At 45.7% G+C, this 22,115-nt stretch overlaps 2 protein-coding genes and 1 long non-coding RNA gene across 5 annotated transcripts; 1 reads left to right on the top strand and 2 right to left on the bottom strand.

Moving 5' to 3' along the window:
* The first annotated feature begins 4,976 nt into the window (after window positions 1-4,976).
* Window positions 4,977-11,286, top strand: LOC123086599 (uncharacterized). 3 transcript variants are annotated; one of them, XR_006440952.1, is made up of 7 exons: window positions 4,977-6,105; window positions 6,493-6,681; window positions 7,091-7,482; window positions 7,571-7,697; window positions 8,606-8,668; window positions 10,508-10,560; window positions 10,682-11,286. It is a non-coding gene; the product is annotated as an uncharacterized lncRNA (long non-coding RNA). The 3 variants fall into 3 exon arrangements; XR_006440951.1 differs by having other exon boundaries at window positions 4,982-6,105; window positions 7,091-7,196; window positions 7,315-7,482; window positions 10,508-11,286; XR_006440950.1 differs by having other exon boundaries at window positions 4,978-6,105; window positions 10,508-11,286.
* An 867-nt stretch (window positions 11,287-12,153) lies between these two features.
* Window positions 12,154-16,589, bottom strand: LOC123086600 (uncharacterized). The gene is made up of 3 exons (XM_044508368.1): window positions 16,389-16,589; window positions 13,642-15,087; window positions 12,154-12,489 (listed from the first exon to the last, which is right to left on the bottom strand). The coding sequence occupies exon 2, from the start codon at window positions 14,993-14,995 to the stop codon at window positions 13,676-13,678; it is 1,320 nt and encodes a 439-aa protein (XP_044364303.1). The 5' UTR covers window positions 14,996-15,087; window positions 16,389-16,589; the 3' UTR covers window positions 12,154-12,489; window positions 13,642-13,675.
* A 495-nt stretch (window positions 16,590-17,084) lies between these two features.
* On the bottom strand, window positions 17,085-21,912 carry LOC123082143 (uncharacterized). The gene is made up of 5 exons (XM_044504546.1): window positions 21,198-21,912; window positions 20,459-20,642; window positions 19,580-20,376; window positions 17,751-17,793; window positions 17,085-17,429 (listed from the first exon to the last, which is right to left on the bottom strand). Exons 1-3 carry the CDS (start codon window positions 21,554-21,556, stop codon window positions 19,651-19,653), a joined length of 1,269 nt encoding a protein of 422 aa, XP_044360481.1. The 5' UTR covers window positions 21,557-21,912; the 3' UTR covers window positions 17,085-17,429; window positions 17,751-17,793; window positions 19,580-19,650.
* Between the last annotated feature and the right edge of the window lie 203 nt (window positions 21,913-22,115).

Genomic DNA, 22,115 nt, shown 5'->3' on the forward strand with positions numbered 1-22,115 from the left:
CGGAGGATTGTTTTGGAATATATGAAGAATATTGGAGCAAATAACTACCAGAGGGGGCCCACCAGGTGGGCACAACCCACCTGGGCACGCCAGGGAGCCCAGGCGCGCCCTGGTGGGTTGTGCCCTCCTCGGCCCACCTCTGGTGCCCCTCTTCTAGTATATAAGTCATTTTGACCTAGAAAAAAATAAAGGGAGGACTTTCAGGATGAAGCGCCGCCATATCGAGGCGGAACTTGGGCAGGAGCACTTTTGACCTCCGGTGGAGCGATTCCGCCAGGGGAACTTCCCTCCCGGAGGGGGAAAATCATCGTCATCATTATCACCAACAACTCTCCCATCTTTGGGAGGGCAATATCCATCAACATCTTCAACGGCACCATCTCCTCAAAACCCTAGTTCATCTCTTGTGTTCAATCTTTGTACTGGAACTTTAGATTGGTGCTTGTGGGTGACTAGTAGTGTTGATTACATCTTGTAGTTGATTACTGTATGGTTTATTTGGTGGAAGATTATATGTTCAGATCCATTATGCTATTTAATACCCTTATGATCTTGATCATGATTATCATTTGTGAGTAGTTACTTTTGTTCTTGAGGTCACGGGAGAAATCTTGTTGCAAGTAATCATGTGAACTTGATATGTGTTTGATATTTTGATGATATGTATGTTGTGATTCCCTTAGTGGTGTCATGTGAACGTCGACTGCATGGCACTTCACCATATTTGGGCCTAAGGGAATGCATTGTGGAGTAGTTATTAGATGATGGGTTGCTAGGGTGACAGAAGCTTAAACCCTAGTTTATGCGCTACTTCGTAAGGGACCGATTTGGATCCAAAAGTTTAATGCTATGGTTAGATTTTATCTTAATACTTTTATCGTAGTTGTGGATGCTTGGTAGGAGGTTTGTTCAAGTAATAACATCACCTAAGCGTCGGTCCACCCACATATCAAATTATCAAAGTAGCGAACACGAATCAAACCAACATGATGAAAGTGACTAGATGAAATTCCTGTGTACCCTCAAGAACGCTTTGCTTATTATAAGAGACTGTTTTGGCCTATCCTTTGCCACAAAAGGATTGGGCTACCTTGTTGCACTTTATTTACCGTTACCATTACTTGCTGTTACAAATTATCTTGCTATCAAACTACTCGTTACTTACAATTTCAGTGCTTGCAGAGATTACCTTGCTGAAAACCACTTGTCATTTCCTTCTGCTCCTCATTGGGTTCGACACTCTTACTTATCGGAAGGACTACGATTGATCCCCTATACTTGTGGGTCATCAAGAATCTTTTCTGGCGCCATTGCTGGGGAGTGAAGCACTCCTGGTAAGTGGAAGTTGGTAAGGGAAAATTATTATTATGTGCTGAAATTTATTGTCACTTGTTACTATGGAGAATCATCCTTTGAGGGGTTTGTTTGGGGTATCTTTACCTCGACTGGTACCCCAATTTGTTGCCCCTCAACCTACTGCATCTACTGGCTGCTTTGTCCCGTCCACGTGGTGGTCGGTCCGGTTCATCAGCATGATTATATCTTAACAGTATTGGCTCAAGGGCCTCATCATCGAATTGTGGTAGTAGCATGCACTTTGGGTAGCTCTTTGTTGGACGCTCGAGGTCGTATTCTTCGGCAGCCAGGACCTTGGTCCATCTGTCATTGAGCGTATCCTGTTCGGCTTGAAGCTATTGTTGTTTCTTTTCCAGGCTCCTTGCAGTGGCGATGAGCTGTCGCTTGAAGCATTTTTGTTCGAGGGGATCCTCTGGCACGATGAAATCTTCATTGCCGAGGCTGACATCCTCTTTGAAGGCAGATAAGTAATTACTATCTTCCGAATCCTCGTGATCGGCATGTTCGGGGTTGTATTGACCTTCTTCCCTTTCATCCTGCTTGAGCGCAGGCTCAACGGGTTGGTCGACATCTTCGGCATTTTCCGGAGTGTCATTGTCCCCAGTGCCAGTATTGCTTTCCTTCTCCCGACGCGATCGTGAGCGGCGCCGCTGACATCGGTGCTTTGGTGGTGCCTCGACGAGTTTGTCCTCAATCGGATCTTGAGTGTCGTCATCATCCTTATTCTCGGGCATATCCACCATGTACACATTGTAAGTAGACGTGGTCGTCCAGCGCCCAGTGATAGGTTTTGGCCCGGTTCGGCTCCGGCTCCGGCATCGTCATCCATACCGTCAATGTTTTCGGAGGCGTAATCTAGCATGTTAGTTAGGTCCTCCATAGTGGCTATTAAGTGGGTGGTGGGTGGGACCTAAAATTCCCCGCTCTCAGCCCCTAGTTCAGGCTGGGCGTAGTTCGGAGGTGACACTTCCGTGATGGCGAGAGGTCGCATTAAGTCCAGAGCCTCGTTTAGGAGCGAAGGCTGGACGGGTGGCTGAGGACATGCGGAGCTGGGCCTGGTAAACACCACTTGACCGTGCTCAGTGGACGCAGACCTCGAGAGTTCGGAGTTGGCATCTAGAGATGAGTTCGGCTTCCCGATGACGGAGAGAGTCTTGTTTGACTCCAGTCCTGCTGACAACATGGTCACCTCTGGGTCTCCAATAGGGAGCTCCGTAACGGGGGAGAGTCTGGCAGGGGTTATAATCCCGTCTTCGCACAGAGTGGTCCGCTCCGGATCTAAGGCCAGGTTGGGTATGAGAGTTGATCCTTGAACGGAGTCTGATGGTGGATTCGACAGGCTTCCTTCATGTAGATGAGGAGCGCCAGCCGAGGCCGAGAACCCTTCGAATATCAAGTCTCTCGGATATCAATGATGTAATTCAAGGTTCCAAACTTGATCTGGTGACCAAGGGCGTAGCTATCGATCTGCTCAAGGTGACCGGTTGAATTGGCACACAAAGCGAAGCCGCCAAACACAAAGAGTTGACCAGTGAGGAAAGTCTCCCTGGAAATAGCATCGTCGCCGATGACAAGCTGAGCCATCGATCCTTCTTCGACAGCATAGTGGAACTCTCAATGAAAGCACCAACGTCGGTGTCAAAACCGGCTGATCTCGCGTAGGGGGTCCCAAACTATGCGTCTGAGGATCGAGGGTAACAAGGGACAAGTGGGACACAATGTTTACCCAGGTTCGGGCCCTCTTAATGGAGGTAAAACCCTATGCTCTGCTTGATTGTATTTGATGAGTATAGGGGTTACAAGAGTTGATCTACCTCGAGATCGTAATGGCTAAACCCTAGTTGTCTAGCCTATGAGAATTCGGATAGCCTCCATGGACTAAATCCTCCGGTTTATATACACATCGGAGGGGCCAGGTTGTACAAAGTCGGTTTGTGGGGGAGGAAATAACATATCCGGACACCAATCTTGCCGTCCACGCATAGGGGAGTCCTACCCGGACACGGGGGAAAGTCTTCTGCTTGTATCTTCATGGCCCATCAACCCGGCCCATATCAAATAATCCGGACACCCGAGGACCCCCTAATCCAGGACTCCCTCACTCGTGAGTTGTCGTTATGATCACCTAGTTACAGATGACGTTTGAGCAACCCCAAAATCCACTATACGGTAGGAAGTGACTACAATACTCTCATGGTCCGAGAAACTAAAAAGACATGTTAACACTCTATGTTATAACAACTGATTTCAGACGATATTATCTCAAAGTATAATATATAAGTTTGGGTCGATTCAATATGATCGTTCTCCTAACATCATACTCTCAATGTTGTTTTAGTACTATCATTACACTTAACGATATCCTAATATCCGTAAAACATGATCACAAACAACACTTGAGCCAGTCTTAGAGGCAAGACAAGGAACCTATTCTTTACCATTTATCATTCCACATGTGCATATGCGTTTTCCACTGGATCACATATTCCGCGATCATAGCAGTTGTAGCATGAAATATAAACTCTTAATTATGAACACAGAAATATAATGACACAATATTATTGCCTTTAGGGCATATTGCCAATAGTGAGCTCGGGCAGCTCGGAGGCCTAGAGGGCCTGCTTGACGGCCTCGTCCTCGTCCTCCTCCTTCACCCTGGGTAGCTCATGCGTTGAGCAACCGCACGCACACGAGAGACGGAGCACGACCGATGGTGTTGGTCGTGTTCGTCATAGAACCACCTATCCCAGTGGGACGAGTCCTCGACGAATTCCGGGTTGTGGCGAAGGTTGCCGGGAAGCAGATCGCAATGACGAGGATCTTCGCCGCTCGCACGCGACCATAGACTGGAACGGTCGGCACTGGAACCCTTTCTGGGTTAAAACATTCGTTCAACAGGTGCACGGGGACTACCTTTTCCTAGTCACGGCGAGCACATACATGTCGTTGCGCACTAGTGTTGCAGCCCTCGGCAACGTCATGGTGAAGGGTGTCGCGTGACGCCGCCCTGAGGAGGAGCCAGTCTCGTGGTCATGCGTCCCGGCCATCCACTTCCACGACACTTGCGGCGACGGGGTAGGCGGTAGCTAGGGTTTGATTGTCAGGATGCGGGGAAGGGGGAGTGGGCACGGATGGGCGCCCACCGAACACGTATCATTTTAGGACCAGCTTATGCTTGTTGGATGACTTTCGCATGGGCCGAGGGTGAACACTGAACGGACACATGACACATCCATCCGTTGTCCATGTGGACGCGAACGCAATCCAAATGGGGGCGGATTTGTGTACCACAGACATGAAACAAACAGAACAGCCAAATATATCACCGTGTTGGGCCATAGTTTCTGCTCACGCTGAACTATGCAAGCGGACGAAATACATTCCCGCGTTGGAGTTGCCTTTAAAGCTCGACGGATAAAAAAGGAATTGTCAAAATTCTCCAAACTGATAGCCACACCGATCTCTATTCCTAATGGACGACTTGGTGAATAGACTACGCGGTTTATTTTCGCTGGTTTTTTTCATCATTCTCCCACCTTCGTTTTATTTTCGTCATCCTTCCACCTTTCTTTTATTTTCATCATCCTCCCACCTCCACTCGCTACCTTCCTGCGAAAAAAACCGGTGCCAAAAAAAAACCCCTACGATCGATCCTTGTGCCCACGGCAGATCGTTCTCCGCCGCCAACCAGCCCTTCGCAGGCCCGATCCACCCCTTCGCCCCCGCCGCGGCCGATCCATCCCTGTGCCGCGGCCGATCCTAACCTTCGCCGTCGCCCACTCCTGTCGATCCCATCTATCGTTGCCGCTGCAGCCGCCGCAAAAAAAATCCATCGACCCCTCCCATCGATCGTTGCCGCCGCCGCCGTCCGAGGGGCAGACGCCGCCGCCGCCGCAGTACAAGGGGGAGACGCCGCCGCCGCTGCTGCAAGGCATGGCGGTTTGAACCCCGCCCCCGCCTCTGCAAGGCAGGGTGGTTTGAATCCCGCCCCCGCCGCTGCAAGGCATGCTCACCAAGATGTTCGGCGAGGCCGGCGACTACGACGGCATCCAGTTCGTCTTCAAGAAGATGCGGGAGGTCGGCATCAAGCCCTAAATCTTCGTCTACAACGCTTTGCTCGAGGCGATCGGCAAGACCGGCAAGTTGGGGCTGGCCCGCAGCCTGTTCGAGGAAATGTCCGCCGAGGGGGTCGAGCCCAACGAGCGCACGCGCACCGCGGTGGCCAAGATCTGTTGCCGGGCACGCTGGGGACGCGACGTGCTCCAGCTCTGGGACAAGATGCGCGACAAGAAGATCCCCGCCCACAACATCCTCTGCAACACGCATGTGCGCCGACGTGGGGCTGGTGGCTGAGGCCGAGCAGTTCTTGGAGGAGATGAAGCTGGACAAGTGGAGCAAAGGTTAATCTCCCGGCCACGGGCCACAACCTGCGGGTCTTCGTCCGTCAGGGCCTGGACGCTTCTGCTACTCCACTCCTTGTGCGAACACATCGACATATATTAGCGCCCGACTGTGCCACCAAGCTCAAATCAGGGGCTGCAAGATTCCATCACGAGTCTTCGTGTGGTGGTCTTGGTCTTGGATTGTAAAGCCCGGTTTGGGATTTTGCTACAACTGCTCATTCAGTGAGGATTCTGATCGAAGACGATCAGAAGGAAAAAGGACTTTGCCCAAGTAACTCCAGCTGGTTATATTGACACACTATATGAATGTAACGCCATACAGAGGCATGTTTCATGTGTGGCAGAGGTAAGGTTCTATTAGTGTTCTCCTGATCTTTAGCCTCGCAGTCTGCACTTCTCCAAGAATGAAACTGATTCATGTCTTCTTGTATTCTTCCGTAAAGCACTTACATAAAAACAATGTGATGTCCCTTTCAAATGAGGAAAAAATAAGACAAAAAGTGTAAATGACCCTTTTAGATGATTGTCAGGTTTATTTTACTTTGTTATATTTCCACTCTTTTTGCAACTGCATTTCGGAATATGTGGTTCTTCTATTCCAGACTTTCTTATTACCTTAATTTGGAGGTATAACAAAATGAGTGAAGTTTTCCCTCGAAAAAATGAGTGAAGTTTTTGTTACTCCCTCAACATCTCATTGAGGCTTTAAATTATTTTCATTCTTTTATTCCAGGACTAGAGGTAATTAAAACTTCATCTGAGGAAGCAATCTACAAAGTCAAGTGGAGCAATAGCGTCCAAGCAGTCTTGTTGCTATGTTCTTGTTTTTGCTGTACACAAAGAGGCCGGGATTGAGCAAGGGCGCTGGAGATATTGTGTCAATAGTGGGCATCTTGATGCAGTTGCGCTTGTCGAGGTTGAGGTCAGAAAAATGATTATATCTTTTCCATGTGCATTATTACTGAAAAATATTTCATACACAGAAATATACTGCATTTCTGGACATCTAGAAATCTTATTGCTGGTAGATATCGTTGCCGTCTGAAATTAAAATTTCCTAGAACATGTGACCATGAGGCTCCAAGATAAAAATAAAATGAAAGTGAATGTTATTATATTATTCAAGGCGGATGATATTAAAAATTTCCCGTTTTATTAGTTGTCGAAGGTGAAGCTGCATGGGTGATGTAGCCGGTTGGCTGTAGTGCGGAGTTATAATATATGTTGTATATTACTTTTCTTCTTCTAGGATTACTGGTCTATTTTGACAAATGAAATTAGTTATCATAAATCTATTTTGATCAATGAAATGAATATATGTTTGTGTACAGCTTGTTCCCACGCACGACTTGTAGTTGTAAACTTATGCATTTGGGGCTATTAAAGGGAAGCAATTGACGTGCATGCCAAGAGGAGTTATTCTGTGGCAACCCACAGGTATTTAGCTAGATCATCTTAGTCGGATACTAATATCTATTACTGTTGTCTTAACCCAGTTCTTGTTTTGGTGCCTTAAAAAATCATCTTAATCGGATACTGATATCACTTATGCAAGAGTCATGTTTGATCATTAAAAGAAATGGCCACGGATCCCCACGGACGCCGCCACTGCCGCGGATCCCCACGGATGATGCAGACGCCGCCGAACAGAGCAGGATGTGGTCGCGTTGCACTGATTGGAGGAGACCGTGCCGGCCGTGCGCTGTTTGGAGGACGAACACAGGTATTAATCTGTTCGAGTATGCATGGGCCTCAAAGAACCGAGCAAAGCATCCCATTCATTTCAATCATTGCATGTGTTTGCTCTGCAGGTTCACCGCCATGGCTATGAGAGGACGCATTTGTGTTCAGTTGTTCGGGCAGAGGAGGCACTTTGTTGAAGCATCAAGTGAATTGAAATGTGCAAATGCTCTTGGTGCCCATTAGTTCTGTGTGCGAGTAAGAAATCGTTTTCTTCTCCATAGCTGAGAAACCAGTAAAGAAATTATGTGTCAGGAGCAAGAATCTTTTTCGATGAAAGCCGCTACCTTTCATATATAAATTGTGTTCCTTTTCAAGAAAGAAATCCATAGCCTTGAATCAATAGATATACATAAGTTTTATGTTGATGTTATCTACAATAAGAGTACTTGAAATTGATAGAGTTGCCATTAGATTTTCCGAGAAGAGGCAGACATTATATCACCTGTCCGTTTAATCTTTCTCTGTTTATTATGTTGCTTCTCTTTTTTTGTCTTATTCTTATTCCAATAATTGCATTAGGATTCATTACCAATTTATTCGGTCCTTATTTAATTTGGATGGTGCTGAACTATTTTTGTGGTCCTTATTTAATTTGGATGGTGCTGAACTATTTTTGTGGTACCTGGTACCTTTCATGATCAAGAAGAGCTCACATGTGACTAAGTAGACATGGTGCATTGTTTAAGCATGCATATTTGGCCTCTTTGGACTATTAATAGAAGCTTGTGTCCCCTTTGGACTAGGGAAGGTATGTTAAATTGTACCAACCATGTCATTAGACTATAACAGAAGAAAAAAATGTATCAAATTATATGTTTACTTCGATCGGTATGAATGGCAGGTGACATTCGTACTAAAATTTTGGCTATAATCTATTCAACCTGGTTGTAAATCATTGCATGGTAATGTTTCTATGTGCATATTCTGGATTGCTCTGTGCAAATGCATAAGACAGGGAAGGACCATGCCGTGAGCTTATTGATAAATCTGAGCAGCTAGCTAGGCTCTGTAGTAACATCTTAACTGCCTGCTTAGATTACTTATCTGTTCGGTCATTCCTTCTTTTTGCCTGCTTAGTATAAACTGTATGTTCTATTCTGCAGCTCCTGCTGCTGCTATATTGACCTCTACTTGAAGTCAGGAGCCAAATTGAAGATCAAATTCAGGTTAGTAAAAAAGGGCAGTCTTTTTGTTATTGGTGTACCATTTTGTATATTGTCAACTGTACGCTCCTTGCGATACTAAAAGCTATATGTAATGTAGGGATTTGTTTCACCATCATCAGAAAAACTCGTAGATATGCCTCCTAAAAAACATGTCTTTTATCATAGTTCTGGATCTGAATGAGACCCTTTTATACTCAGATTCGAAGGTGAACTTCTGTTTTCTGCGAAGTTTAGAATCTCGTTGTTTCCTATGCCTGCCGGCTGCCGCTCATGTACTGCACATGCAGTGTGAGTAAATCTCTTAATATATCACACATTTGCACTTCCAATTTACTAAAATAACCTGTATAACTGAAACTCAAAAGTGCTCGTGCTTAAAATATGCACATCCAGTGGGGACAGACGCCGAATTTTGTTTCCATATAAGCCTTCCCATTCGTTTTATAGCATGTAGGCTTTATTTATTGGCCCAGCTCCCCAGGTGCTGAATATTGGTTGATCAGAATTTATAATAAAAAATTCCATATATCTCTACTATTAAAGGGGAGTACATTGTTGTTTCGTGTCATTTGCCTCCCTCACCCCATCGATTGACAGGGCATCGCATGCCCAGCACGGCGTCTCCCGTAAATCAAGGAAGTGAGGAGCCACCGCGCGCATCCGTGCCAGATCCGGCAGGCGGTGCATGCATTCATGCTCGATCCGGACGCCACGGTTGAGGCTTGGTGGACGAGCATGTGGCAGTTGCTTGGTTGTGGAGGAGGGGAAGGGAGTACGGGATGGCCCCGTTCTTTTTTTTTTCCTGCCCGTTTTGGATGGTAGGAGGATGGAACACGGGCGGATGGAGGTCTAGGGAGCATGGGGCGGCAGCTTCACCCTTGCCACGGTTAGGGAAGAGGAAGGGAGCCTGAGCTCTCTATGCGGCTTCATAAGTGTGTCTGGAGCATGGGCCTCGCGACGAGGGTGCGGGTGGAGCACGGCCATCCGTTGATAGGAGGGAGCTGGGGGAGGGGTGATGCAAGCCACTTGTGGGCGATGGATGTAGAAGAGGAGGAGCACTGGATGGCAGTGGCGGAGCGTGGCAAGCAATCAAGGGGGGGGGGGCAAATTTTGAACTAAAAGCAAATTTTTAATTCAAAAAAGCGTAGAAGTAAAATTACACTGTAATCGAACATATCTTGCTCCTTCCATCCTTTGGCAGCTTGGCTCATCAACGGTCGTCGGCTCATGGTCTTGGCGATTGCATGCATAGCACGGATGGTCTGTGTAGGCGCAGCAGCAAGCAGGGGGCGAATCGATCTAATGCGAACATATGCAGCAGGCAGCCACCAGTCGGGTGAATCCATCTAATGTAGCAGTAAGCAAGCATTCTGTGCACATGCAGCATGAAGCTGCTCGTACAACATTCAATCAAGTTGCATGGAGTAGCTAGCTAGCTTCACACACAAATATGCATGTGTGCATCCTTCGAGGGTATTCATCTAATAATAATGGGGTTGGGAGGACTATTATTCACTGATGGGTTGGACCAAACACTTAGTATGCATAGTAGTAATTTTTTGTTTGCAGTTTTGGAAGGCGGGGTTACGATTGTTTGGCCTCTACGAGGCTCCGCCAGTGTTGGATGGTGAGGAGTGGTGATGTGTAGAGAAGGGGCACCTTGCTTGAGATATCTTGATGGGGATTGGGTGCTGTTGCTACTGCTTTTTTTTCTGAACGAGATGTGGTGGCACTGAGATGGTCTGAGCAGGGGAGCATGACAAAAATGCTAATTCCTCCCTGACTCTTTCATTTGATTGCAGAATATTGTGCTTACTCCTATCTCTCGCCCTCTTGCAGGCTTTCAAAAGTGAGGCTAGGGCGCGGAGGTGAGGCCAAATTGGCGTGTGAATGTAAGGATTGAAATGAGATAGTTATCTTCTTTCAGTTGTTTGCTTCTGCTTATTGATAGAGATAATGATTCCCTATTTAGTAGAGATGTTGTCACATATTAATATTGGGAATTATCTACAGTTCATTTGATGTTCATATCTCCATCCTAGCGACCGCTTTGTCCATGGTGTTTTTATCGCATCCACTCAGATCAGTATGAAACGAGAACGCACATCTATGTTGTATTTGCTTTATAGTAATACAGGTTTAGGTGGTCAGTCGCCCTATGTTGTTTGCATAAAAAACGTGATTTGCATGGTGAGCATGGCAGCAATTCATTGTTCGAAGCAGTGAAGCGATGTAAAATATGTGCATCGGCGGTTGTGAATAGCATCCGTCATTTTTTGTAGTCCTCTTAGTTATGTACTAGCGCAGATGTTGCGTACCGAAAGTAGGAGCAATCAAGTTGTTTTTTATCTAACAAGGAGGCAAGCTGGCCTTGTTGTGCTATGCTCATCTCAAATTGTATGCTGAGTCTACTTATTTTAGCTTAACGTAGGTTTTGGCAGCAAGAAACACTTGCAAATGTATGTCTTCTGGATGTAAGTATCCGCTCTAGAAGATATATATAGATTGGGGATATAAATATCTGCACTAGAAGATAAATATTTATAGTGGTCACAATAACTGAATCTGTTGTGTACTACAATATTTTTATTCAGAAGAAGTCATGATTATATGTTTTATTATGTAGTTTTAGTATCTGAGTCAAACTTTCTTAATTTGTAAAAAGATAGTTGTAATTGATTGAAGAAGCATGTTCGCTGAGAACCGAGGATCTGAGATGTGTGCTAGCTGAGACATGCATTATTCTCGGTTATTTAAGCACCGTCAGTAGCATTCTTTTTCTTCAAAAGCCCGTGGCAACGCACGGGCGTTCTACTAATTAATCTAGTTACCCACGAGCACTCCACGCACACAATCGAAAGGGAGACCACCCTCGAGATTGTGCGCAATAGTCGTCGTCATCTCTCCAACCGAGCGACTTCGACTTCGCCGCATTTAAGCATCCACTAGGTTATGGCCAAAATAACCCCTCGAAGACCAATGCCAACCTATGCCAAATTACCGACCACATGCATCAGTGGCGAGGCGAGGCGGCTCCGATTTCAGAGACAAGCAAGGAAGAAGAAATATGCAATGATTGCACCCGTGGAGGATCCCGTCCAAGCCGTACGCCCATCACTCACCATCATTGCCACTCGGACCATGGTACATCAGCTCCGACTTCAAAGCAAGGAAACAAGAGGAAAGATATCCGACGAACGATCGCCAGAAACCAGTCCCTAACAAACACCCCCACAGCCACATGATTTAGATCGCACGGATAGCAGTTTCTGAAGAAATTTGCCCCAAAATAAACAAACTGGCATGCCCTAACACTAAAATACCACCCCCACTAACACTAAAAATGCCACCCGCTTCGTTCGCAAATGCCATCTCTAGCCGCAAACTGTCGCTGGATATTGCCATTCTGAAACAAAGCCCAGAGACGTGCGAACACGCTTGAGCCGAACACCAAACCATGCTGCGACTAACACCACAAAATAGACTGGTTCAAATATAACCTCGAATTGCATATAAGGCAAACAATGTGCACAGAGTTGCGACGGCAACCAACGCTGAGCAGGATGCCCTTCTGACCTGACTTCTAGCACTAATCTATAGTCAACACAAGTTCACCCATTGGCTAGAAAGAAGAAAAGACTTCCAAGAAAAACACAAAGAAAATCATTTCAGGTTCACAGAACAGACGAAGCCCAGGAGTACAAAGGATGTTACAACGACGACAGGCAATCAGAAGATCACTAAACCAAGTCTAATGCATCGAACCGGTCTTGAGGGTTCCTTCTTGGACAACCATGCTCTTGTCAAAAACCACCTTCGACCTGAAACAATAAGAAGAAGTGATATCAGGTAAAATATAACAAACTCTATTTGCTGAAAGCCCTAAAGGAAAGTAGACAGCACTTCAAATTTAACAATTAGACTGCCATACCAAAAATGTATTCTGTTTAGTGGTTAACCACGATCAGACAGCCAGTCTATCTCCCCCGCAAAAAGAAAAAAGAAAAAAGAAAAAAAAAACAGCCGGTCTATCATTTGATACAGAAAAGTAGACTGGTTATGCGAGAACATTGCCTGTAGTTCTGTAGCATCTCTTCATAGCCTACCAATCACCAACGCACATGTCAACCAACCCAGCCCAAGCAAAACTAAGCAATAAGTAACAGACTAATTCACTTATTGGGACTTGGGAGTGCCATGTGTTCAAAACTAAACTTAGAGTAAGCTCTATGTAATAATTATATTCTTTACACCCTAATAAATCAAAACCATGTGGCTTGCAATGGAACAAACAATGGCAGCCCAGAGAGATACGCTTACAAACCGTGTGAAGCTAACCACTGCAGACAGAAGTAAGAACAGTCATCCATTTCATACAGAAACTGCACCGCAATATTTGGATAGTGAAACCCTATGTCAGTGGCAAACTGACACCACATAGCACAAGAACACTGAATCCGGGCACTATCACTATAGGTAGCCGTGTGCTCCTACTAGGCTTCTTAGTGATTAAATTCTCAGTGTGGCCTGTCAGTACACTTCATTGATTTGGCTATATCTTCGAATAAATGTTGTAATAAGGTTTAGGCTACATGCGTCTTTGATGCCGAGGCCAAGGGTAATGAAAGCTTCTATTTTCTTTAAAAAAAAACACCAACTATGTATCACTCAGGAACACCATGTGCATGACATTGAATATTGTTAGTGCAAATCATTCACAAGTTGATGATCTAACTGACACTTTCCTTATTTATCAAAAACCCTTAATGATCCTCAAAGATACCTCACACATCACGAATATCACATGAACTACAACATGAGATCAGTGCATGTAATACTCCACAAAATGTGGAATACTGACAGTACTTTGAAACATAAATACGAAATGCAGATTTTATCAATATGAAACAGTGACAATAGCACCAAGCAGAAGCTATTCAAAAGTGATGAATATCAAGAACTTTCATGCTTACCATATTGCAAACCAAAACTCTGATCAAACAACTATCATGCATGATTTGCATTGCCTTTTAGCTCAAGCTCTAGTTCATTGTGTCTTAGCTGAAGTTCCAAACGCTTTTGCTGAAGCATCATTTGTTCATTCTCCAATGTCATCCTTTCAATTTCCCTGTCCTTCTTCATCCTAAATCTCTCCCACTTGAGACGTTGTTTTGCCACTTCCAGTTTTTGTTCTTGGGTCTGCAAGCGATGTTTCTGAAGCTCTATTTGTTGTGAAGTCAAGTCCTTCCGCACAAAAGACAAGTTGGCTCCACCTGGAATAGCATTGTTGATATCCAATGTGATGTCATGCGGATTGAACCTCCCGCTAACACCGTTTGAGCTTGAGGTGACAAAACCCACATCACCATGATCCACCGCATGACACATTCTTTTATTCATGGAAGAATCCCTCAAGTTGGTATGAACTGTTTGATGCTCTTTGTCATGCTCCTCGTAATCAGAATCTGCACTCTGATCACCCTCTTCAGGATCTGCACTTGCATCCCTCCTCAGATCATGCTCATCTTTACATCTAAGAGCAACCTGTAGTGAGTGCTGAAGTGCGAGATCTTCAGGTAAATTGACACGGTTGTTGTTATGATAGGAACACATCTGCTCATAGAATAAGTGCTTAGAGTTCAATATCTTCCTTGCGTCTTCTTTCATCTTATCAGAAAGATGATGCATGCTATCAAGAAGTGCTGGATTTTCCACAACCCTGCAAGCAGTACCACGACCAAGGATATCTGTAAGCCTTTTATATCTCTTGTTGAGATCATTGAACTTATCCTCGCACTGCTGTGGTGACACACTGCAGCCTCTTTCGCCCATGACCTTTGATATTGCTTTCCATTTGCCCTTCTTCTGCACTATTGCAATGTTCCTCCTTACGCCTTGATCCGCCCCAGGATCCTCCCCCGTGTAGGATGCTGCGGTAATCAAAAGTTTAACCATGGAACCTGTCCACTTCATCCGATGCCATGCTGAACCCTTCTTGCCTTTGTCATTCTGGGTATCAGTAACATCCTCGGTCATATCATGCTCCTCCTCATCACTGATGGAGTTCTTAGAGTAATGACTGTGCTGCTGCTGCTGCTGCTGCTGGTGGTGATCCTTTTTTTCATGTTCTCCAAATTGAAATCCAGGGTTATCAGGCGCTGTAGCCCTGTTGATAGGCATTGCGAAACTCCCTAGCATCTGAGATTGGTTGAATAGCTGTTTTCCTGAGTTTGTAGCATGCATTTGCATGGAGCTACCGTGCACATTCATACCACTATAAGGAATTCCTTGCATCATGTTTCCAGTAGGTAGGTTGCTGCCTTCCATTTTCTCAAAAAGATCACCCAGGTGGTTGTACCTCTTGTCAATACCATACAAAAGGTAGAGGAGGTGTCACATGTCTTCGCTTCAATACCATCCTGCATAGTAAATTTGGAGAAATTATTAAAGCCCCGGCCGGAAATGTATATTTGCACAGCTGTATATTTCTCAATGTATATTTGCACATGTCATCAGGAACACCTAAATAAAAATCTGATAAGGTACTCTTGAACACACTCGACTGGCACATCATGTGATATTGAATATACTAGCATTGTGCAAATGTAACTCCGATCTCCAGGTTGGAACGGCAATAATCGCAAAAGCAATTAAAACGACCTCTGGAGCACTTAAAATACACTACTCTGAACCGCACCAAATTAGGCAATCAGGACAAACAATAAAATTTGTAGGGATTTGTCACTGCGGTAGTAACTAACAACTAATCACTGGTGCTAGCAAGTGTCATGGTATTTCGCGCTTCAGGTAAGGGAGCTACACACTTATTGACAGCAAATTGGAACTCAATGCTTAAGCAGGTAATCATCGAGCATCACCAACAGTTCCCCTTTCCCCGTAATTTTTTTGGCTTTTGCGGGAGTTGGGCCAAAAAAAGTGCTCCAAGAGTTCCCGTAAAAGCGGTCTTTTAAGGGACCCCGTATAATCAGCCCAACTCCCCTTCCATCTAGGGGGAGGTGGCCCTTCCCCTAAACATTTCCATAAAACTGTCACGTCAGCGTGCCACAACCGGAATTCGCCGCGCCGCCACCCCAGACCACCGCCGACGACACCGACCGTCGCCGTCACGCTGCCGACCACCCGATCCGCTGTCCGCCGCCTCAGGAGCCCGCCGTCGTCGCCGCCGCGCCACCGCCAAATATCATTTTTTGGGGAAGATTTTTACGGGAACTGCAAAAGTAGCTCACCTGCCAACCTCCCCTAGATTATATGGACACCCAGTAAAACCATATTTAGGGGGAGTTTTTTACAGTAACTGTTGGTAATGCTCAGAAGAAGCACTGACCGACACCACCCAATCAAATAACTACCGAATAGTACCCATTTACCCAGCACAGCAAGCATCCAATTCGCACGGATGAGCAGGCGCCGAGGATTGCGGTGCAGGGCATAAATCTCCGGGCCAAAACTACATCGCCTGGAACATCACAAATCACACCTGCGCCGCAAGATCCAGCACAGGTCTCACCCCTTCCGGGGCAAAGTGGCAGATTAAACGTACCTCCTAATTCATCCAGGATTTTTAGCTACACGGCGGCACCACGGACAACGTATTGGACTGAGAAACAAGTACATAAATGGGCGGGGATTTTTCTTCTTCCCCCAAACAGGAAATAATCACCCTGCTGCGAAAAGGAAAAGGGATGGGAGAGGAGCTCACGATCGAGTTCTGGCGGCGGCAGGAGGAATCGCCGGGGCTCGAGGGAGGGCTGATAGACACTCTCCCACCTCCAGCCTTCCAGGGTCCGGTTCTCCCTCTCTCTCTCTCTCTCTCTCCCTCTCTTTCTCCTGGTCGTCGTGGGTGTGTGTCGCACAGGACTTAAAAGGGCGGAGGAGTGTGCTCTACTGGCAGGCTCAAAGCAAAACGCTGCGTGTTGTTCTCTACTGGTGGAATTCGGTGGGCTGTCGATGACCGGTGGGGCACGGCACAATGGGTCCTAGGTGTCAGCCGCTCGGCGTCCATCTGGGCTGCGTGAAGTTGGCAAGTGCATTGGTGTTGCAGTAATGGAAGGTTCCGGAAGGTCCGAAAGTTGACTCGTTAGAGCAAAGATAATAGCACAGCCGGCTGCTGGCTATATAGCAATGCCACGTCATTATAAAGCCTTCTCTCATATAGTAGTCTGGCGTTTTGGCTGGCTATTAGCATGGCTCCATTTAGGGCCTGTTCGGCCGCTCTCCACGGAGGGGAGCCGGCGGAGCGCCCTTTTAGCAGCTCTGCGTATTATACCTAGCAAGCCACTCCGCTCCGGCGCGGAGCCGCGGAGCGGAGGGAGTCCGAACGCGGCTTTAATATGAAGTATTTATTGCTTGCAGGTGCATATGATCTGCTGTGATCTACAGTAAACAACATTTTTGTGGCCATTTCAAAGAGCATACATATACATGCCATCCATGCAACCAGGAAATAGGAAGACTGACTGGCATTTAGGCAACAAACATATGTCATACAGCATCATAGTACTCCAAACATGTCACACAGCATCATACTACTCCATAGCATAATGAGTAATTACTTAAGATTACATAAGTCTTTAAGAAAGCATTCCGCAAACATAATAGATAACATCTCCGGCAAACAAGCCGTTCACGACCACAAGCAACAATCATAGTTTTGATCTGGACGATGACAAAAGTCATAAAGCATGGAGGGTACTTCGCTGGAAAGGAGCAAGCACTCATTTGCATCAATAACCTTCAACCACTGTATGGAAAAGGAACCGGGTCAAGCTTAAAAATTTAGCCAATGCAAACTTACAGCATGTGACATCAAGAAGTAACACTGAGTAGTAATGCTGGAGAAAATCACTTCTATAAATCCTGTATAGCTACACAGGTTCAGTAAAAACAAATACTGTAACAATAGGAAGAGGAACAAGCTATAAAGAAGACATCACTCTCTATACAAGCATGTTGGCAGATCAAATAAATTTCTTGAGCAATAATACATTCACAATGACTAAACTATAGAGTACAGAACTATTTGGTTAACGAAAAGAACAATTTAAGATCAGAGAAAGTATACCTATAAGTAACAGCTGCCGCAATCACCACATCACACCTCACTCCTGAAATAAAAATGCATGTAACATATCAAGGTTACAGTAAAAAAAGGAATATGAACATGCAGATATCAATATCCCACCATGATTAATTATGATTGCTGTTTTGAAACTTATGCCAGATATGCTCGACTAAATCACTTTTAAGTTGGGCATGCTGTGGACGAGCACGAATAGTAGCTTTTCTACGCAACACATCTGCGAAACATAGATTACCACCAACATTCACTTCGGGAGGTAGAGCAAATGAAGCCCCCGGAATCTCATTCAAGTCAATATGAATTTTTGCCTGCTCTCTCTCATCTTCGATTATCATATTGTGGAGAATCACACAAGCCCTCATGATCCTTCCAACACTCTTTCTCTTCCATAGACGTGCAGGCCGACGGACAATGGTAAAACGGGACTGTAATACCCCAAAAGCGCGCTTGACATCTTTCCTTGCCCCTTCTTGCTTCTGGGCAAACAACTTGTGCTTCTCTATTTGGGGAAGTGGTATAGTCTTCATGAAGGCATCCCATTCTGGGTATATACCATCAGCAAGGTAGTAATCTGTGGTATACTCATTCCCGTTGACAGAAAATTGGACTTGAGGGGCTTCTCCTTTCAGTGCATCAAAAAACAGTGGGGATTGATTGAGCACATTCAGATCATTATTTGACCCAGCAACTCCAAAAAAAGCATGCCAAATACGAAGGTCCTGGGAAGCAACGACTTCTAGGATCATCGTTGGTACTCCATAATCGCCGCGGGTGAATTGCCCCCTCCATGCAAGAGGACACTTCTCCCATCGCCAATGCATGCAATCAATTCTTCCTAGCATTCCAGGGAAACCTCGAGACTCGTTAACCTGAAGAAGACGCTCAACATCCTCCCGTGTGGGGCGTCGCAAGTACTCCCCACCAAAAACCTGAATCACCCCCTTTGCAAACTTGTCCAAACACTCTAATGCAGTGCACTTCCCAATCTTCAAGTACTCATCAAGTGCGTCTGCAGGGGTGCCATAGGCTAGCATGCGCATGGCTGCTATACACTTTTGCAATGGCGAGAGCCCTATTCTACCAGAACAATCTGCCCTATAAGTGAAATAGGGGGACCACTCACCTAGGGCATTCACAATGCAGAGGAAGAGACCTCTATTCATACGGAATCTTGTACGAAACATACTCTCGGGGTAGAGTGGATCTGCAGCAAAGTAATCCTCCACCAGACGCTTGTGAGCACCTTCATGATCCCTCCGAATGACCTTCCTTGGACCGTATCGTCGCTGCAATGATCCATATCCGAGCCTAGCCTTGATTACATGAGCCTCTCAGCAAAGGAGTCTAGGACGTTTTGCTCAGCAACATAGGCTTCCATGATTTTGGATGGGGCTAGCTCATCAGAATCATCTGTGTATGATGATGAATCGGACATGGTGGGTGAGGAAGATGGGTCGGTAGGCTTGGTAGGAAGATGAGAAGTAGAGGAAGGAAGATGGGTTTGGGTGGAAGAGTTTGAAGAGGAGATGGAGCATTATATGGATGTGTCTTGTTTACCTGGGCGTATAATTACTATGGATTGCATAGAAGTTAAGTGTAATTTGACTATTGACTACATGAGTTTTTCCACTCCATGGTTATCTGAAATGCATAGAAGTTAAGTATAATTTGACTATTGACTAGATGAGTTTTTCCACTATTGCATGGTTATCTGGACTGCATTGACTACAATGTAACTAGAGTACTGGACCATTGACTACAATTTAAGTACATGACCACTTTTAATTAAGACAACAGAGAGTAGGAAATACCTTAGACCATTTTGCCAAATAGCTTCTCCCTTAAACACTTCAATGCCAACACATGCTCAGATCTCACATCTTCAGGCATCCCGGTTGTGTCTTGCATCACCAATGAGCGATATGTTTCTAGCATTGACCGACTCTTTGTGATCTTTTGCCGCAAGGTGAGCAAGCTTCCGTGCTTCAAGATTCTCAGCAGAAACATGCCTTTGGGTCTCTAACATCTCTTTGCGGCCTTCATTTGCTGCATTCTGGGCATCTACAAACTTTTGAAGCCCATCTTCAAGATCTATTATACAAACTTCATCCTTTCTTTTTCGTTTCTGCTTCTCCTTAGCTTGCTTGCCACCCGGTGGACGTTCATCTTCATCATCATCATCATCTATAGTGGAATGCTTCCCTACTTCATCATCAACACTAAACTTCCTCTTGTCCGGCTCCAGATCTTCTAGGCGTTCCAAATATGCGTCCCATTTTGGTTCCTTTTTAAGAATCTCCCAGCAATGCTCAAACATAAACGGACCATCTTTTTTGTGATCTTCCTCATAAGTTTGCATTGCCCTCTTCTTTAAATCTGCATCAGATTCACCACTAGCATACAAAGCACTAGCCTCCTTATAACTCGCACAAAACCATGCAACCCTTTTCTTAATTCTCCCAAAGCGATCTTTCACTTGCTTGACTAGTCGTTCCCTGTTTTTTGGGGTGGTACTATTGTAGACAGCAGTAACATCTTTCCAATATTGTTCATTCTTCCTGTAGTTTGATTGGATTGGGTCATTGGAATTATTCAACCAAGCACTGACCTACAATATTATCAGAAGGGGTTAATTGAATTTGCTAGTAATGAAACACATGGAGCCAGCATGAATGCAAAAAGAGACATACCAATCGAAGATCTTCTTGTTTTTTCCATAGCAAGCGTTTTTCGGTCCTTCCACAATCACCACCATTTGTGTCATCGCCAGCATTGACTGGTTGCGGTGAACTCCCATTGTGCATAGGTTGTGTGGGGCCTGCCGTGTTCTGAAAGTAACTAAGGTAACCACCAGGTGGGTGAGAATCCACTCCCCTGCTCAAAGACATAAAGAAACGAAGAGCGATCAACACCGAACTACATGCAAGTATATACTCAAATTTGTAAAATCTGAATACAATACATTTGAGATGCATACTAGTTGATCACAGCAACTATTTAAAGGAAAAATAATCTGAATTGATCACAACAACTATTTAAAAGAAAAATCTGAATTGATCACAACAAGTATTTAAAGGAAAAATCTGAATTGATCACAGCAACTATTTAAAGGAAAAATAGTTTATGCAGTCATATATCATACACACTATCACGTGGAAACTGAAAAGTTATACTACACTGCAATCCAAGATTCAGCAAACGAGAAGTCACGTGCTCCTATACATCAAAGAAAGATCATCTAGCAGAAGAAACTTTTCTTTTTCTATCATTACTAAGCTACTAAAAATGAACTCTGAAAATAGACAGTAGAGTAGTAGATAGATTTCTGATGTTGTATCATCTAACTAGCATATCATACAAGTGTGTCAGCAGCTCTAAGAAATGACACCACGATTCAGAGTTGAGATAAGCAATGGAGAAAATTCATACCATACTTGTGGATCAGAGTAGTCCATATTGCCAGCCATGTACCAAGGTGATGTAGAGTCACCGATGCAGGCAGGCGGTGCCCAACAAGGACCTTGAGACGTAGGACCCGATTCACTTGGTTGCTGCAGACTAGCCGCCAGAGACTCTTGTGGTCTTGGGGGGATCCAAGTGCTTGTTCTCTGCTTTGAAGGGAAGGCCGATGGGATCCCCGGCGGCGGGGCGGACTTAGGCGCCGGCGAGACCAGCAGATGCGCCGGCGGCGGGACCAGGAGATGCGCTGGCGGCGGGGTGAGCAGAGGCGCTGGTGGAGGGGCTTCACGAGGTGCCGGCGCGCGCGTCCGTTTGGACTGCTGACCCATCTCCTTGATGTGCGCCGGCGACAGTTCTAGGGTTCGGGAGAGGTGGCGATTTGGGGAAATTTGGAAGGCTTGATTTGGCGCGAGGAAGCTATTTGGGGCGACGGCACGGGCTGATTTTTGCGCGCGAAGGAGGAAGGAGAAGCGCGGGAGGCGGGAGAGGCGCAGGGAATCGAGAGCGCCGGCTCTAGCGCTCGCCACGGGCTGCAAGCGGGCGCAAAGCTCTCGTATCTTGTGCCGCAGCCCGGCGCTTGACGAAGCGCCCGTTCGCTTCTCTCTCCCTCTTTCTCTCCCCTCCAGATGTGATTTGGCTGACGTGGAAGGGCTTATAGCCAGCTGAGTCAGCCTTATTATACTTGCTCTTAAATCAAGATTAATGAGTATGACACTCGAGAGTATATCTTTCCGTAGAGCACGAGAAAATTACATATTTAGAGCTTCTAGAAACCGGCCCCACACCTCCTCCCTCTATGTCCAGTCAGACAACCCTGACAGGAGGGGTGGCTCACGAGGACAATAGCCGACGAGTGTGCTTTACTGGCTGGCATGAAGCGAAACGTTG

The sequence above is a fragment of the Triticum aestivum genome, chromosome 4A (genome assembly GCF_018294505.1).
Source record: "Triticum aestivum cultivar Chinese Spring chromosome 4A, IWGSC CS RefSeq v2.1, whole genome shotgun sequence".
NCBI classification, from domain to species: domain Eukaryota; kingdom Viridiplantae; phylum Streptophyta; class Magnoliopsida; order Poales; family Poaceae; genus Triticum; species Triticum aestivum.

Excerpts from the sequence above, each read along its gene's own strand:
- LOC123086600 (XM_044508368.1), bottom strand. The coding sequence starts at position 14,995 with ATGGAAGGCAGCAACCTACCTACTGGAAACATGATGCAAGGAATTCCT.
- LOC123082143 (XM_044504546.1), bottom strand. The coding sequence starts at position 21,556 with ATGGGTCAGCAGTCCAAACGGACGCGCGCGCCGGCACCTCGTGAAGCC. Across the intron at positions 20,643-21,197 it reads TACTCTGATCCACAAGTATG|GGGAGTGGATTCTCACCCAC; the intron begins GTATGAATTTTC and ends GTCTTTGAGCAG. Across the intron at positions 20,377-20,458 it reads AACAAGAAGATCTTCGATTG|GTCAGTGCTTGGTTGAATAA; the intron begins GTATGTCTCTTT and ends ATAATATTGTAG.